At 44.4% G+C, this 18,967-nt stretch overlaps 1 protein-coding gene across 1 annotated transcript in view; it reads right to left on the bottom strand.

Moving 5' to 3' along the window:
- ADTRP (androgen dependent TFPI regulating protein) overlaps positions 1 to 18,967 on the bottom strand; it is a 67,984-nt gene that overhangs the window by 5,560 nt on the left and 43,457 nt on the right. Inside the window, exons 5-6 of the mRNA XM_005554034.5 lie at positions 17,493 to 17,608; positions 4,647 to 4,798 (exon numbers count right to left, since the gene is read on the bottom strand). Of these exons, the coding sequence (XP_005554091.3) occupies positions 4,647 to 4,798; positions 17,493 to 17,608 (268 nt within the window). The remainder of the gene's footprint in view (positions 1 to 4,646; positions 4,799 to 17,492; positions 17,609 to 18,967) is intronic.

Genomic DNA, 18,967 nt, shown 5'->3' with positions numbered 1-18,967 from the left:
TGTAAGGGGCAGAGAAGGGAGCCTTTGATAGGATGTCCTGATTGCCTCTTGCCCCCAGTCACTATGGAAGAGAACCTGCCCCGGGCATGCCTGGGTGTTCAGTCATAGCCATGGTGAGCCAAGCTCACAATGTCCTGCCAGAGACAGCTTCCCCTGCCTGCTTCTATCATGGTTTGAAGTTAACATTCCATCTAACTCCTCCCAAAAAGTAGAAATTGAATCTTTCTGGGGGGATGACTGGTCCCAGTAACTGACTCTGTGCTTGCCCAACCCTCTGCCTCATGACACAGAAAGGCTAGCACAGGGCAGGGAGATGGTGACAGGTCAGGCCAGGGAGCCCTGTGGAACCTCTTGTGAGCTTTTTGACCCTCAGTGCGTTCTTGAAGGACCTTCCTGTGGGCCACAACACCTGCCTCCCTGATGCTCAAAGCCAGTTCCCTGTAACTGCGCGCCCTGGGAGGACCTCATCATACACTTTCCAAGTTAAGATGCGATTCTCAGTATTGTTTCCTATTGCTGTCCTTCTTGCTCTCCTGTCCATATTCACCCACTGATGTGGTACAGGAGGAGGGAGAAAGTGAGTAGATATTCAGCTATTGTGACTATCACCACCAACACCCTTCTCAGTCCAGCAGCCCACTCAGGACAGCACCACACTGCACAAGGATGCCGTAGACAGAATTATCCGCACTGGAAGGAGACCAAGGTCCTGAGATGTAATAGAGTCTTGTCCTCACACCAGCAGCATAGGTATGTCTGGAGGATGCGTTAGAAGGGCAGAATCTCAAACTGCACCCCAGATCCACTAAACCAGAATCCACACTTTAACAAGATCTCCGGGTTCCCCAAGATCCTCATTTTGATGAGAATCCGCGGCCCAGGTTTGAGAAGCAATGCTCTGTAACAGCGGCTCTGGATCCTGATTGCAAGTTAAAATAACTGGGAAGCTTTAAAAAATACCCATGTCAAGTCACCATCTCTAGAGATATGGATCTAATTGGTCTAAGGTGGGCCTGAGAATTATTATTTTTCAAACTCCCCTAGTGTTTCTGTGATGTAAAAAGCCAAGGTAGAGAACTACTGCTAGAGAGATCCTGTCACATTGAATGACTCTTGACTGATACTTCGCCTGATATTCTTGACCACGTGGTGCTTGGCTGGTGACTTTCAATTGGGCCACTGGAAGCAGAGATTCCAATTCTGTCTCAGGATTTCAGAAGCAGAGATTCCAACAGATTGTAGCCTCCAATAGCCTGACCTCCTATTCGCTGTAAGTACCTGAGGACGTGCTTCATCTCTGTCCATCTGCTGTCAGGTAGCTGTTAGCTTTATTCACTTTCAGCTGGGAAACTGGTAATTTATACATCAACTCGAAGGGGAGAATGAGGGAGAATAAGATGACCAGCAGCAGTGACTAACGCTGTATGCCAGGTCCTGCTGTAGGCGCTAGATCCTCGGCAAGTCATCTGAGGTTCTCCGTGAGCCCAGGAGGAGGTCACCAGCATTATTTCCACTAGGACAAGAGAAAGCTGGGGCACAGAGACCTTTAGTGACTTACTCAGTCTCACAGGTACAAGTGGCAGGGCCAAGATAGAAACTGAGGCAGTTTGGCACCAGAACTTTTCTTCTAACCACAGCCCCCAACTGCCTCCCTGAAGCATTCATTTGAATTTCTGCTCTCACTGAAGGGGGCTCAGGCTGTGGAAGGAGAGAAAACATAGCTTAGCTCTAGCTTTGGACAGAATATGTGGCTATCTGTAAGTTTCCAGAACTGAAGATCTGGAGAAAGGCTCCCAGGTAGGGGAACCAGACAGCGGAGTGCCCAAGCCAAGATGACATCAAACCTTATGAACACTGGCCCAGCAGGCACAGACAGGGACCATCTCAGGCCTCCTGGGCTTGGTGGCCACTCTACTTAGAGGCTGCCTGATCACGGAGGAATTGAAGTGCATCGCCATAGGATACATGGTTGGTTTGCGGCCAGGTGAGGGACATACCCTGGCTTTCTTGATTCCTACTCCAGTGCTCTTTCCCTTGTTTAATACTTTCTGCCCTAACATGCATGTCTTCAACAACTCTCTAACTGGTACACCTTGTCGTCACCCTCCTATACTCCTTAAACTCCCCGCCCAATACTCTACAGTCATTAGAGTCACTCCTTATCTGCCATCTCCAGAACACCTTTGCAAAAAGTTCTACTTTACACCTAGGGAAAAAAGTCCTTGGATATCCTGTTGTCTGCACGGACTGATGCAATGAGAAAGCTAATGGAAATGAGGAATTTTAAGATGAACAAGATGTATCCCTAATCCGTAAGACACCTGAGGTCTAGTGGAAAAACAAATCCCTAAAGCAGTCATGATAAAGTGGTAAGTCTAGTGATTGGGAGATAAAGGGGGATGCACTGGGAAGGACACGAAGTCCAACCTGGGCTGACCAGGGAAGGCTTCCTGGAAGAGGTGAGTGTTGAAATGAATGACTATGAGCCAGGCAAAGACTGAAGGATAGGAGACACAGAATCCCATGGACATAAGAAACAACATCAATGTGGAGGGAAAACCAGCAGTTTGGTGCCACTGGGGCACAAATATAGAAGAGCAAAAGCCAAAGCAGGGACTGGGTCACAGAGGCACTTGTGTGTCATTCCAAGGATGTGGATTTTCTTCAGTAAATTGAGGAAAGCCTTAAAGTGTTTCCAGTAGAATAGGACATGGGGAAATGTGTTCACATAGGTTGTTTAGCTTTCAGCAATGTAAAAGTGTTCACTGCATTGCAACTTTAACAAATCTAATTTTTCTTTTAAGTCTTATTAAATCATTCATAATTAATAAAGATCTGTTCAAGATTTAATACATTTATGATCTTATTCTGATGTTAAATAGGACCTTTTACTCATTCTCTTCTTTAAAAAGTTAAAAATCTAGAAAGAGCTCGAGAGATGAGCACAGTCATTTACAATTGTCTCTTTCACTTACGTGAAAACTTGCATGCACAGGAGGTAATTGAGGGACTATATGTTGATGCCGGCTTATCTATTTATTGGGACTTAATTATAGTTAAAAATTGGATGCAGTCCTTAAACAATGAGGCTTGTTAAGCACTTTGTGTTGAGAATAGTAATTTCAATAATAACAAATATGATAATTTTGTTTTTTAGTTCAATGGATGTTTAAAATTCACCATAGAGTAACAATTTAAAAATTAACTCAATACATTATTGAACTCAATACATTATTGAACAATTGATTTTAAAAGTTGTTGTTCTCTAAGCTCTAAGTAATCAAGTTTTTCTCTGTACTTCTAATATCTTAAAGCTTCTTTAAATATATATATATATAGAGAGAGAGAGATTTGGGGAAGGCATCAGAAATCTTTACCCAGAACTTCAAGGAGCCAAAACTAGTTAGAATTATATGTCAACACATCTGAAATGTCAACACATTTTTTTTTTTTTTGGCGATAATTTTCTGTGATTTGGAATCCTGATTGGGAAGTAATTTTTAGTATTCCATTTTTTTAAGTGTTTGCTTTCAAAGAGAATTTTGCCCTTGAGAGTTTCTTAAACTAGTCAAATTCTCCAAGAGTAGAAAACACGTGATACATCCAAGTTGCATGCTTATTTCTCCAGGGTCTCAGCTTCCTCTCAGAAACACACACTCTGGTACTGAACCTTCTGAAACTGTCAGGTTTTTTTGCATACACGGGCTTATGTTTTCACACCAGTTCATAGATTGGGCGGAAGATGGCACTTCTGCCATCTCTATTTTGATAGAACAGAATGGCATGTGGGCGAGTGATGTGGGGGATTGGGTGTGACTCTTTGCCTTCCTTATATACAGAATCAGGGTAGAGTTCCTGCGCTTCTCCTGGGGTAGGGAAATAAGTCATGGGTGTTTTGCAGCCTGACTTTCTGGTAGTTACTTTTCCAACAATAAAAAAATATTCTGGGGTGGGGTGGGGAGAGAGGAAGCAGGAAGGAGAATGAAATCTTCCGTTTTAAAAGTAACTAAGATGATTTTTTTTTCCTTAGGAAGAAGCAACAGGATTCTACCCACCTATAATGAGAAAGTTTAACTTACTGACATATTCTCATTGCTGACGACTCTGTCTGAATGAGGATTTCAGTCTCAAGTCTAGGATGTGATTTCATCTGGTCAATGTCTTATGGAAGGCTGAGGAGCAGCCTAATGAGGCACTGCTGAGGTGGGAGGAGGTGGGAGGAGCTGAGAGGACTATCTGGACTTACTTCCTTCAGAATGAAATCTTGATATTTTCAAAGCTTGTGTCCCTGGAACCCTCACTTGGATTAGGGGGAGACCCCTGATTTTATTTGTTCATGCTAGGGATGGTAATACCTTGTTCTCTAGGTCCCGGGCTTTCTAAAGAAGATTATTTTCAGCTTTAAAGTTAAATGATGCATTGTTTGGGGGACAAGAGGAGATCCTTTGATGAGGTCCTTTAAAAGAGTACCCCACCCCCAACGCTGTCCTCTTGCCTGCCTTGGCACAACCTGTCTGAGTCCTTTGGACAAAGATAGTAAGCATCATTGCTTCTGTTTGGGGTTAGTTTTTCTTTCTGTTTCCAGGCGAAGTGGAGATGCGGGCACGGAAGAAGCGTATCTGTAGCTAAGAAAGAAATACACTGACCCCATTTCCAGTGGTTGAGCTTCTCTCCAAGTAGGTAGATGCTGGCGATGAAGATGTGGCTGAGAGAGAAGAAAGCTGCTAGACCCACGAGGCTGAGTTTGGCAAACACAGGATACACCCAGGTACCTGTCTCAAAGTAGAGCCACAGGATCCTGCAGGAAATAAGAAATCATGGTGATTAGAGCAGGAGGAGAAAAACAAGCCATTTTCTCATCAGGATCAACGAGGTACTGGAACCTAGGCAGGGGAAAAGAATCCATATCAGGGACATTTGTCAACAGCTGTAGTATTCCCACAAACCTAAGTAAGTGAGGCTTTTCTGGGTAAATCAACTTGATTCCATAACACATGCTGTTTGATGGGCTGGGCTGGGTTGTTTTACCTAACCCATTAACAGTCAACATTGCTGAAAAAATAGAAGAGAACATAGGGTTGGGCACCGTGGCTCCCACCTGTAATCCGAGCACTTGGGGAGGCTGAGACAAGTGGATCACCTGAAGTCAGGAGTTCAAGACAAGCCTGGCCAACATGACGAAACCCTGTCTCTACTAAAAATACAAAAAATTAACTGGGCATGGTGGCTTGGGCCTGTAGTCCCAGCTGCTTGGGAGGCTGAGGCAGGAGAATCACTTGAACCTGGGAGGAAGAGGTTGCAGTGAGCCAAGATCATGCCACTGCACTTCAGCCTAGGGGACAAGAGTGAAACTTCGTCTCAAAAGAAAGAAAAAAAAGAGAGCGAGAACATAGAACACATTGTAGCTAAAGGGAGTATGTGGGAACATGAATGATCCCTTTCCTTGAGAGGTATGGCCTTCTGAGACATCAAACCTGCTATTAAGGAATTCATTTTGCTGGCTCTGAGCCAGAGAAGTGGGGTTTGCTTTTTTGGATCTAAGAATCAGGTGCAGCTTTCCATTAGCTCTCCAAGTCTGCTGGGATGAGGGAGCAGAGATGGAGCGTTATTGCCCTAATACAACATGCCTAGGATTTAACTGTTGGCCCTGATTTTCACTCATGCATATAGTCGTAAATAGAGTGTTAAGCAGGAATGCATGGATTTGCAGGGAGACTCAGATCTTGCTTATGTGAGGATAGGCTGTAAGTCATTTCTGGAAGCCAAGAGAAGAAAAAGAAATGCTAGGAGAAGAGCCATGATGTCTAAGTGAAGCCTAAAAATGCAGTTTGCTGGAAACCAACTGCACTGGAAGGTGCCAAAGTCTGAAATAACTTTTAAAAATTAAATGTGGGGAAGCTGATGCATCAGCTACAGTTCCTCATTGGTTAGGAGCATAGAATCTGGAACCGGGCTTCTGTGATTCAAATCCTAGCTCTGCCACCTAGTAGCTATGTTACCTCCAGCAATTTCGTCAACCTTTCTGTCCCCATCCCCTCAACGTGTAAAGTGAAGATCCAAATAGCATACACCTTCTAAGGCTGTTGTAAGGATTGCAGGAGTTAACACATGTAAAGGATACAGAACAGTGCTTGGCATATTGTAATATTTGACAAGAGTTCAAAAGCTTCCATCTCCACTGAGGGATGGCACAATGGGAGTGCTCTCAGAAAACCTTCTTTGAAGCTGCTGATCTCTTGTAACAATTAGGATAGGCCGGGTTATGATTCAAAAACAACTTTTAAATTTGAATCTCCCGTGTTATCAAAGGAATTCAGGTGAAAGAATGAAATTCTGTGCTTAAACTTTCAGAAACCCAAGGGTGATCTCTGTCATTTCAAATACTTGAAGTTTGTGAAATGTTTTGTGGAAGAGACAAGGGCTATATTCCGGGCCAGGAGTAGGGTGAAGCAAGAGAGGCCCTAGGGTGTAAAATTTAAGGGATTATCTCTGTGCATCAAAGGACGCAATAAACAGTGTGAAAAGGCAATCCATGGAATGGGAAACAATATTTCTAATAAGGGGTTAATATCCAAAATATGTAAAATATTCCTGTAACTCAACAATAACAACAAACCCAAATAACCCAATTAAAAATGGACAAAGGACTTGAATAGACATTTTACAGAGAAGATACATGAAAGGCCAACAAATGCATGAAAGAATGTTCAACATCACTAATAACTAGAAGAAATGCAAATCAAAATGACAGTGAGATATTGTCTTACACTCATTGGGATGGATACTATATTTTTTTTTAAAAAAAAAAGACAAGATAACAAGTGTTAGTAAGGACAGAGAGAAATTGGAACTCTTGTTCATTGTTGGTAGGAATGGAAGATGGTACATCTGCCTTGGAAAACTATATGGTGGTTCCCCCAAAATTAAAATAGAATTACCATCTGATCCAGCAGTTCCACTTCTGGGTACACACCCAAAAGAACTGAAAACATGGCTAACACGGTGAAACCCCGTCTCTACTAAATATACAAAAAATTAGCCAGGCATGGTGGTGGGCAACCTGTAGTCCCAGCTACTTGGGAGGCTGAGGCAGGAGAATGGTGTGAACCTGGAGGCAGAGCTTGCAGTGAGCGGAGATCACGCCACTGCACTCAAGCCACTCCGGCCTGGGCAACAGAGCGAGACTCCGTCTCAAAAAAGAAAAAAAAGAATTGAAAACAAGGATCTGAAGAGACATTTGTACACCCATGTTTATAGCAGCATTATTCACAATAGCCTAAAAGTGGAAGCTACCCACTGATAGATGAATGGATACATAAAATGTGGCCTATACATAGGCATTAAGAATGAAGAAAATTCTGATGCATTCTACCACACGGATCAACTTTGAAGACATTTTATGCTAAGTGAAATAAACCAGTTGTAAAAAGACAAATACTGCATAATTCCATTTACATGAGAAACCTAGAAGGTCAAATTCATAGAGGGAGAAAGTAGAATGGTGCTTGCCATGTGGTTGGGGGAGGAGGCAGTGGGGAATGCAATGGTTTCAATATGGTTTGTTTGTTCCTACCGCAACTCATGTTGAAATTTGGTCCTGTGTGTGTTGGTGTCGGGAGTGGGAGCCTAGTGGGAGGTGTTTGGGTCATGAGGATGGATCTCCTGAGAATGGTTTGATGCTGTTCTTGTGACAGTAAGCTCTAGAAATGGATTTTTTCCATGAGAATGGCTTGTTATAAATCTAGGATGCCCCTCGGGTTTTGCCCTTTTCACACATGTCCATTTCCCCTTTGACTGTCTCCGCCACATTGTGAGGCAGCAGTGATGCCCTTACCAGGAGCCAGAGCCATGTCCTTGAACTTCTCAGAATATGAGCTAAATAAACTTCTTTTCTTTATAATTTACCCAATATCTGAAATTCTTTTACAGGAACACAAAATGGACTAAGCCAGGGAGTTATTGTTTAACGGGTAGACTTTCAGTTTGGGAAGATGTAAAAGTTCTGGAGATGGATGGTGGTGATGGAGGCACAACAAGGTAAATGTACAACATGCTACAGAGCTTAAAAATGATCAAAATGGTAAATCACTTAAAATGGTTAAAATTGTAAATGTTGTGTACCTTTTACCACGATTTAAATGTATCTAGGGAGGTGTCAATTTTAGGGTCATATAAATGTAGGGTTGGCATTGAGTTCCTCGCTTGGGCCCTGCTGGTATCACTCTGCTTTCCCAAACTTGTCTGGATGTTTCTCCCAGATTGAGAATGAGGTGACTAGAATAAACAATAATTATCATCATTATTACTAATATTAGAATTCTTTTTTTTTTTAGACGGAGTCTCGCTCTGTCCCTCAGGCTGGAGTGCAGTGGTGCAATCTCGCTCACTGCAACCGCCGCTTCCTGGGTTCAAGTATTCTCCTGCCTTGCCCACCACTTCCTGGGTTCAAGTGATTCTCCTGCCTTGCCCTCCTGAGTAGCTGGGATTACAGGCATGTGCCACCATGCCCAGCTAATTTTTGTATTTTTAGTAGAGACAGGCTTTCACCATGTTGGTCAGGATAGTCTCAAACTCCTGATCTTGTGATCCGCCCGCCTCGGCCTCCCAAAGTGCTGGGATTACAAGTGTGAGCCACTGCGCCTGGCCTAGAATTCTTTAAGATATGCATTCCATGGATGCATTACAGGATACCCACAGTGATTCTTACCTGCATGGCGACTTCTCATGGCAGGACAAAGAAGGTATATGGCATAGAAAATAAATAGTTTCGGCCAGGCGCGGTGGCTCAAGCCTGTAATCCCAGCACTTTGGGAGGCCGAGACGGGCGAATCACGAGGTCAGGAAATCGAGACCATCCTGGCTAACACAGTGAAACCCCGTCTCTACTAAAAAATACAAAAAACTAGCCGGGCCAGGTGGCGGGCGCCTGTAGTCCCAGCTACTCAGGAAGGCTGAGGCAGGAGAATGGCGTGAACCCGGGGGATGGAGCTTGCAGTGAGCCGAGATCCGGCCACTGCACTCCAGCCTGGGCGACAGAGCGAGACTCCGTCTCCAGGAAAAAAAAAAAAAAAGAAAATAAATAGTTTCAAGTAGATAGGGCTAGGAGTTTGGAGTCAGTGAGGAGTTCTGAATATACTCCAAACAAGTTGCATCACTTAGTTCACTTTGTTTACTTTATATACTTGAAGTTAGAGCTTCTAAATTCCCATGCACATTTATGTAAGATAGTCTATAAATAAGGACATCCCTCCAGAGGCTTGGAAAATTCCTGTTTACTTCATGTTTGTTTCCTTCAGCATAAGGCTTGTAAAGGAAAGTTCCCGACGTAAGCTAATGAATTGTGTAATTTCCTAGAGAAAGTGCAAGGAAAGTTATAGGTGTGGTACCTGATAGTGGGAAAGTAACAGAGATACAGAGTATGAGGCAAGATGACAGTAATTTACCAAGGGTACTCAGCAGAGAGGCATGAGTGAGGACAGAGTCACACTGTTAGTTGACATCACTTCTTTATGGCTTGCCTGAATATGAGGGGAAGGTGGGAAGAGAGAGGGGAACGAAGAAGAAAGAAAGGAAGGCAGGAAGGAAGGGAGGGAGGGAGGGAAGGAGAGAAGGAGGGAGGAGGGAGGGAGGGAGGGAGGAAACTTTGCATTCAACACGTCTTCTATTTCAGTCAATGTCAGCCCTCCCTTCAATCTTGCCCCCACATTTGAGCCCATGAAATCATATCTATACTAAACTTCCTTATAAATGTTTCCTCAGTCCCCCCATTTCACAATCTTCCTTCAGCCTCCTTCATTCCATCTGGGTTTCTGTCACTGTCTACCAACTAGGCTTTCTTGCTCCTTTCAACCCACTTCCCCTACTGCAAGCCACCAATAATCCAGTAATCTTTCTAAAGGCAGTCTCTGTCCACAGCCCTTGCCTGTCTGCAGTGAATCCCAGGATCCTAGCTGCTTACCCCAGCCGACCTGGCCTGGCCGTGCCCACCCTCCATCCGTAGATCTGCGGTCCCTCCATATTGAACCCCTTTGTTTCTTGAATGAACTGAGCTCTGCAGTTTCTTGGCTTTCACACCTGCTGTTGTCTTTGCTGACCTTTTTGTTTCCTGGAACCTGCTTCTCTTTGCCCTGTGTCTGGCTGAATCTTACTCATGCTTCAAATCTCAGCTTAAAAGTCTATTTCTCGAGAAAAGATTTCCTGAAGCTTTCTCCCCCAACCCTGATTCAGTTAAATGCTTAGGCCAGTTGCTTCCTCCACCCGGGAACTTATCTTTGTTACTCATTTGATTGTTTTTCTCACTAGCTTGAACGCTCTGCAGGGGTAGGGACTGTGTCTGTCATGCACATTTATTTGCCAAGTGCCCAAAAATGCAACAGGTTCTTTGTATTTTGAAATGAATTGCTGTGTTGGGTGGCTCTGTAGGACACTGCTATGGACAGCTCTCAGTTGCCTGACTCACCAAGACCACCACAGGCTCTGAAAATTTGGAAATATACCAGTGGCCTTTCAAGTTTTGGTTAATCTCACTTTTACTAATACTTTGAAGAGGCCAATGACATTGCCCCTCAGTTCAAAGAGCAATTTCACATCCTTCCTGAGCCATCTGCTATGTGAACCTTTGTGAGTTGGACCAGGTGGGCACCAAATGGCAACCAAAAATTAATTTTTTAGGGTCTCCTTATCCTAAATCTTAGAGGATTAAAATGGCTATCAAGAAATTCATAACTTCTGCATCTTATCAGTAGGGAAATGCAGACATCTGAGGGTGGCAGATAAGCAGATAACAGAGTTTTGTGGGCTTTGGGCATATAATTCTTTCTTTTGGTGTTAACCCTCATGTCACATCTTTCCAGCCCAGGAAGAATAAATCAAATAGAAAGAGTCAGGAGAAACTGTAGAGCTAGAGTGTTAGTCAAATAGTTTACCTAGATGATGATATGTCGGCAATGATGAGAGTTATTGGGGTGGCAACCTCATCGTGGCATTTAAAGCTGTGGCCTGACCCCTCCCTGAGGCACCCCCTTCCAGTTTGAAGTCTCTCCACCCTCAGGGCCCATGGTTTTCTATCTTCCTGCCCTTCTACCACCTGGTCATTCCTTGCTACCTTTGCTGCTCCTTCTCCCTCCTGTCCCTGAGAGGAGGGCCTTTCCCTGGTGTTTGCCTCTTACTTATTTATCTTCCCTCTCTTCTCTCTCTTTCCAGCAACCTTGTCACTCCATGAGGGTTCAACTAGCTGCATCTCCTCAGCCCTACCTTTCTTGAAACTACAAGGTCTGAATTTCTGAATGCAAATTCCTCCAGGCAGGTGATTCTCAATCTTGGCTGAAAATTAGAATTGACTTGGGGGACTTAAAAGTTCCAATGCTGAGGGCACATCCAGAACCAATTAAATCAGAATATTTTTGAAATGAGACCCGCTACGGGATATTAAACTCACTGTTTTACTTATACCCAAAACTATTTCTTTCACAATTCATTTTCATCTACTAATGGAATCACCATTTTTCTAGTCTACTAACTTAAAATTTTTAGAATTATCCTAATTTTTTCCTCTTCATTTGTGTGGTACATGTCAATCAATCCATAAAACCTATTCTGTTATTTCAACAATGTGTCTCAGGCATGTCTCTCATTTCTTATTCCACAGTTTTACTCTTTTCATGCTGTCATTATTTCTGATTTCTGTTACAGGCATTTTGGTTGAACAAGAACTAAGGTTTGAACAGGAAAGATAAGAACAGGAGATGAGATACCCTTTCCTCTCCTAGCCCTCCACCTCCATCCCTCTTCAGTTTGGATCCTGGCTGGGCTGGACCCCACATGTTGACAATAAGGGTGTGTTGTGTGGCATCTTTTTTTAAAATTAATTTTCATATAATAATTTACAGGCAGGGTAAGGATTTCTTCTGTGGAAAATGGTGCTGAGATTCCAATCCCTGCTGACAGTTGAGGCTATAAAGCTATGGTTGACCTGGACGGTCCCAGTTGAAGATCATATTTTAGGAAAGGGTAACAGTGGCTCTGGGAGGGAGTTCACCCTAACACACTGGAAAGAGAAAGAGAGAACTGCTGATTCTGGAAATGGCAAGGTGGCTAGTACCGGAATTCAGCTTAGTCCACCCCTTGGCAGCTTTGAATGTATTCTCAGGGTAAGATGTGTACGTGTATTTGTAAATGAGGCATGAATTTAAAGAACTGTTACTTCTGGGAACCCAGGAAGCTTTGCTCAGGGATCTTACCCTGGCGAGCACAGTATAAAAGAAAGTAATTCTCTCTCTTGCCTCATAGGAACTACTTTGGGGAAGCGACTTTCCAAACATCTGCCCCAAGGTTGGGTGATGGCTGCATATCTGTGCAGTGCTGGTACTGGGCATGTAATACCTTATACACTAGCAGAGACACCTGCAGCATCAGTAGGTTTCTGGTCTACCAAGAGCAGTGTGATGATGCACTCTAGGCCAGCTGGGTTGGTTGCTGTGGCGAGTAACATGGTTCATTCTACCAACACAGGGGATTGATGGGTAATGACAATGTTGGCACCCGCAGTGGGTACGGTGTGTTAACCCTTAACACTGTGCCAGGTGGGGATGTTGGGCCTGGTGGGGATTATGGTTTTGCCATCTGTGTGTAAGAACAATGCTCAGAACAGTGTACAGCATGGGTGGTGCAGTGCACAACAGGGGCATGTGTGAGCACTCAGCAGATTACTGGAACTCCTTAGGGATGGAGGTCTTGGAAAATTGGACCAAGACCTCCAAAGCAGAAGGGTGTTTGGGGGTATCACTGGAACTATGAAATAACCATTCATAAAAAATAAGACATTGTGATCAAACTACATAATATGCTGGCTAGTTTTTATTTTTATATTGGTTTATATTTTATTTTGTTTCCCATCTCTTGTCACTCCAAATTATTTGAAGCGCTATTGTCAAGAATGACATGTTAAAGCATAATTTGCTGGCCAAGTTACTAATACTGCTCACCCTTGCTTTCACTCCAAACAAACAAACAAACAACAGCAACAACAAATGCTCCCATTGTCTATACTACGTCCAACCTCCTGTAGTCTGCCATCTGCAAGCCTCCACGAGTGGATAGTTCCAGGGATATTTCTCATTAGTCTCTTTCACAAACAGGTCCAGCAAAGAGAATTACTGACCCCTGCTCTCACACTTTCTGCACTCTCCTGGCCTTGGGACTGTGCTCCTGTTGTTTACTTTCTCTCACTTTTTCTAGCTCTAATCCTGCCGGTCCTTCAGGGCTCAGATCCAATGCATGCCTTCCACAGCGCCCTTCCCACACTGCTCAGCTGGATGCAAACTCTTCCTTTTTTGTCACTCCTTGTTTTCCTTTCTTTCTTTTTTTTTTTAATGATGTTTTACCACTTTCCGTCTTCTGTACTTATAATTTGTATGCATGGGTTACCTCCACTTACTAAGGATAAACCCCCTGCAGGCTGAAGCTTGGTCTTATATAACACTGCTTTTCTGAGCAGGACCAACTATGTGTTAGGGAAAATATTTATTCAATAAAAGAATGATAAAAACCAGCAGAAGAAACATTTCTCTTTTTTTTTTTTGCTCCTCACCACTGCCTCAGGGAGAACTAGGTGAGGTGTTTTGGGGTAAGACAGAAGGGAGGAATAAGCAAGCTACCATATTTAAAGGTGACTAATGCTTTCCAAAGGAAACGAAAGATTTGCAGTCATTACTATTTTGCAAAGCCTTATTTTCCCACTTAAGGGACGGCTCTTCAATTTTGCAATCTGAAAAAGAACTAAAAGCAACCACCACATGTAAGGCGGTCCCCTCGGTCTCAGGGACTATTTTTAGGTCATTGTAACATGGTTTCGGCAGTGAAATGCTTCTCCAGCTCAGCTTCAGTGCCGTTTTCCTGACTCATGTTCATTTCTCACGCTCCCTCTGGCCCGAACCCATGCTATTTACCTCATTCGTGCTATGCTATTTCCCCATTTGACCATCTAAACTGGCACATCTGACAGCGGGCCCATAGCCACTTCCCTAAAACATCTCCATGGGTATCCGCAGTTTGTAGAACTTCATGGCCATCTGTGGCTGTGAGGAGCCAGGGGCCCTGGAACCTGCGTAAGGGTGGGGATGGCAGGCACCAAAGAGTCTCAGCTCCTCTAACCGGGGCGTGGACAGAAATAGAGATGCTTCCATCAACAGGACAACATCAAAAACCCTCCTTTAAGTGTCTATATTTGATTTGTTCTAGCAAAAATGGGGCTTAATGGACCAAACACCAACTTAGTATTTCTCATGAAGGATGAAATCCCAAACCACCTCAGCTCCCCACTGGGCACTGGAGCCTACCCAGTCACATTCCTTCTGGTGACGGGTCTCCATTCCTTCCCTCCACTCCCTTCATTACCAGTACTTTACTGTCTAATCCAAGAATAGAGCTGGGAACAACATGTGAAAGATTTCAGAGGCTGGGCGTGGTGGTTCACGCCTGTAATCCCAGCACTTTGGGAGGCTGAGGTGGGTGGATCACCTAAGGTTGGGAGTTCAAGACCAGCCTGACCAACAAGGAGAAACTCCATCTCCACTAAAAATACAAAACGAGCTGTGCGTGGTGGCGTATGTCCGTAATCCCAGCTACTCCGGAGGTCGAGACAGGAGAATTGCTTGAACCCAGGAGGCAGAGGTTGCGGTGAGCCGAGATTGTGCCATTGCACTCCAGCCTGGGCAACAAGAGCGAAACTCCATCTCAAAAAAAAAAAAAAAAAAAAAAAAAAGAAAGAAAAAGAAAGATTTCAGAGTGCAGAGCTAGGTCAAGTTTTGCGCATGCCCATCCACCCAGCATTTAGCTGAATGGTTTTGCACACACTGGGAACTGAACAAATACCTGGCCATATAAACATAGTGGAAAGACAACTGGATTTGGAAACAGAAGACCTCAGTTTTAGTTGGCTCAAGTACCAGCTTTGCATCTCCACTGCACCTCTGCCATATGACCATGGGCGTGTCATCTACTCTACTGGAGATTTAGTTTTCCAGTGCTAAGTCATCTTTAAGTTGCCTCCCATTGCTCACACTCTCTGACTTTATTTGTGGATTGACTGATGTTTGCATCAGTTGGCTAACATCAACTCCCCTGGGTTACCAGCAATGCCACCAACTGGTCTACCTGTCTTGTTCCTCTTCAGTCTGATGGCCACACTTCAGCCAGAATCGTCTTTCTAATCAGCTTTCTTACATAAACCACATCATTTCATTCCTCTGATTATAATACTTTTCTACAGAAAAGCACTTGGTTTAAAAGTCCAAACTCACTGATGTGGATTTACAACCTGGCTTTACCCTGTCCCCCAATTCAGCCACACCCTCAGCTCCTCCAGCCCTTTGCAGATGCTGTTTCTTCTGCCTGAAGGTCTTTTCCACATCTCTTTTGACCTATTCTTACTCATTACTTGGGCCTCAGCTTAGGCCGTGCTTCCCTTTAAGAAGCCAGTCCTGCACACCTCTCTGTGTGCCCGTAGCATCCTGGGCTTATGCCTATTACAGTCCTATCACCTGTCTCCCACTGTCTGATATGCTCCTCTTTCCCCGGCAGCCTCTAAAGGTAGCAGGTTTCCTGAACATCACTGTATCCTCCGTATTTTAGCATAGTGCCTGGAGCTGGTGAACGACTGAATGGATAAAGGATGCACTTGTACCTGGTTCCCATCTTGTCACATTTCTTTCTTCAACCTCCTAATTAACTGCATCATGGTGACACCTGCCCAGGTACTGACAAACCAGCCTCCTGGCTACTACTTCTCATTATAGCCACTGCAATTTTCCCCAATAACAGCAGTGGCCTTAGGTGCTTTTTATCTTCTTGGTCCCCAAAAAGGGAAAGAACAACAGGGGTCAGATATGTGAACTGATAATCAACTTACAAGTCCTTAGGTAGAAGACATTAGTAAGTAAAAGGTAATAACTTATATATATGAACTACAAAATTTACACTTTGCAATAAAGAGTAAGTTAAACACCACCAAAAAAGATACAGCATACGAATTCATGTGTATAATCAGCTAGCTTCTCCTTTGCTTCTCTTCAACACACGCAAGAACAACAACAACAAAATCTTTATGTGTCTATACTCTTACCCCAATCCAGGTCCCAGATACTCTGTCTTTAGGGATATATTCCTTTGTGTGAAGCCAGATATGGCAAACACATAGCATATATCTTACCACTGTCCATTGTCATGCTATTGAAAGTCATTGCCTAATAATCAAGCAAATTTTTCTTGGTAGTGCCTCAGAATCCTTCTCAACAGAGTGCTCCAGACATCAACTATCAGTAGGTCCCAAGCTTAAGCTTCGTTCTCTGAAAGTTCCTTTGTTAAAATGTAAAGGCTTCAGAGGCTGAAGAACAACATAGAGCACCGGAGTCTTGGGGTAGATTTATTGAGCAAGTGCTTTCTTCAAGATGGGAGAAGAAAGATTTGGGTACTCGGGGAAAGAGGGGCACAGAAGGGTGGGAGGGGTAGACACCACAAAAGGGAAGGAAGGGTTAGGGAGAAAACAGCAGATGAGGTCTGGACACCAAGTTTGTTTGCTCTAAGAAAGAGGCTGGTCGAGTCCATAAAACAGGCACTGCTAGAGCCCAGGTTCTTTGAAATGCACTCTCTCTCGGCTTCCGTCCCTGACAGAGCACTGAACTGAACTAAACTTCCTCGCATATAGGGATCGGAGGGTTGTCCAGATTGTCACACATGAATAGCTTGTGTGAGTCTAGAGAAGGAACACTGATTAGCTTCCAATCTGCAGGTCTTGTGTTCAGCAAGCCTCTTTCTTTCAGTAGGAACAAAAGCATGGTACCAGATGAGAAGGTTATAGAATGGAAGAAAAGTTTCTCAGTCACTGGGTGAAAGGCCAAGCACGTTCCCTTGATTATAGACTATTGGACAGCATTTCTGAAAATGAGTGTTGCCAGGTGGTTGAATGATGAATCTAGGCCAGCTACTGAAATCGTCTCCCATGCATTGCCCAAATGTGTTGTAGGAGCTCTGATGCCAGCTGCTGATGCAAACAAGCCCATAATGAAACAGGCAACAGGAGTGGACAAACCTAGCCCGCTCTGCCCGCTAAATGCCTTTTTAGGTAGAATATAGTTAGACGCCTCAGATCCCTCAGCCATTCGAACATGTTCACTGAAGACAGAACCAAGGAGCAACATTTCCTTGGGAAAGCAAGGTGCGTGGCTTTGCAATGATTAACCCTTCATGAGAGAGAGAGAGGGGAAGTTGTGACTTGCTGTGTGTGTGTGTGCACACCTGCATGTTTCTGTGCATGGGAGGTTTCCATGAGCATTAAAATCAAACAATAAGAATCCTTCTTACCTGGAAATGTAAACATGATTAAATCCTTATTAAACCAAGATAAAGGGATTCTGACAGAAGAGTACACATTTCTGGAACTTCCCTCGGGGCCTTGAATGATAAGCCTGCGTTGACTTTCTCCATGTGATTCTTACCGGATGATGTAAGTAATGCTGGCGGCAGCCAGCAAGGTGAGTCCTGTCTTCTTTGATGGATAGGAGTGAGGCCTGAGGACGACTTCAACCAATGTGATGGGGAATATGAAAGTGTGCTGGAGGAGAGAAAATGGCAAATCAGAATGGCAGGGTGTCCGGGGTGCCCATAGTGCCCATAATTCTCTGTTCCCTTCCAGTCTACCTCTTCCACACTGCTAGATGAATCTTTCCAGGTCATGCTCCCTAGATGCCCAAGGACCGACAGTGGCTCCCTCTTGCCTACCACATTAGTCCAAATTCCTCTGTCTGGCTACCAAGGTCTTTGCAATGTGTCTCACCCTCTCTCTGGTCCTGCTTATTGCCCACTGCCCCCCGTCCCCACTTTTTTTTTGCAGGGTGGGGCAGAGATGCAGTCTTGCTCTGTCACTCACCCAGGCTGGAGTGCAGTGGCATGATCTCGGCTCACTGCAGCCTCTGCCTCCTAGGTTCAAGTGACTCTCCTGCCTCAGCCTCCTGAGTAGCTGGGATTAGTCATGTGCCACCAAGCCCAGCCAATTCCTGACCTCAAGTGATCTGCCTGCCTTGGCCTCCCAAGGCGCTGGGTTTACAGGCATAAGCCACTGTGCCTGGCCCTCTCCTAAAACACACACACGCATGCACACACTCATGCATACTCTCACACACATTCACACATTCATGCACAAACATGCGCACTCACACTCCTGTATACATACATTCATGCACATCCATGCACATGCACACACAGGTTCATGCATATTCTCACAGATATTCACACATTCGTGCACAAACACGCACACTCACGCATATACTTAGGCATATTCTCACACATTTGTGCACACACATGCACATGCACACATCCATACTCTTGCATACTCTCACACACATTCATACATTTGTGCACACATACACACACCCACGTGCACACACGCCCCTCCTCCGTTAGACCGAGGCCGTCTCCTTCACCCTCCGTTGTGTCTCTTTCACCCTTCGTTGTGCTCAGCATGCTCACTCGCACTTCCAGCCTCCTGTGCCTGCTTCCTCTCCCTGTGTGGACTGTGCCTTCTCTCCCTGGGATTCAAATCCTCTATGTTCTTGCAGCCAGTGCAATCTTCCATGATACTGTCTCTGAATTTTCCTCTTGGTAATTTCTCTCACTCAACTCGACTGCATTTATATCCTGTGCCATGTAGTCTAGCACTTATGGTGTATATTCGTAAGCTCTGGGGGGCTGGAGAACACGTTCCACCCATCTTTGCGTTTCCTATTGCATTTAGCATGGTGTAACCGAGTTCAGTCCTGCTGAGGGTGGTGTGTAGGGTATGCGTGAGCCTCCCTCTGAAACCCCTATGTCCTCCCCCTCCTTCCCTGCGTCACCCCCTCCCTATAACCATCTGTTTTCTTACATCCTCCAAACCCTTAACAGTAGATTTTTTTAAATGACATAATCAAGGAAA

Source organism: Macaca fascicularis, chromosome 4, assembly GCF_037993035.2.
Source record: "Macaca fascicularis isolate 582-1 chromosome 4, T2T-MFA8v1.1".
Lineage (NCBI taxonomy): Eukaryota > Metazoa > Chordata > Mammalia > Primates > Cercopithecidae > Macaca > Macaca fascicularis.
The sequence above is the reverse complement of the archived record's forward strand: the minus strand, read 5'-3'. Positions and strand labels throughout refer to the sequence as shown.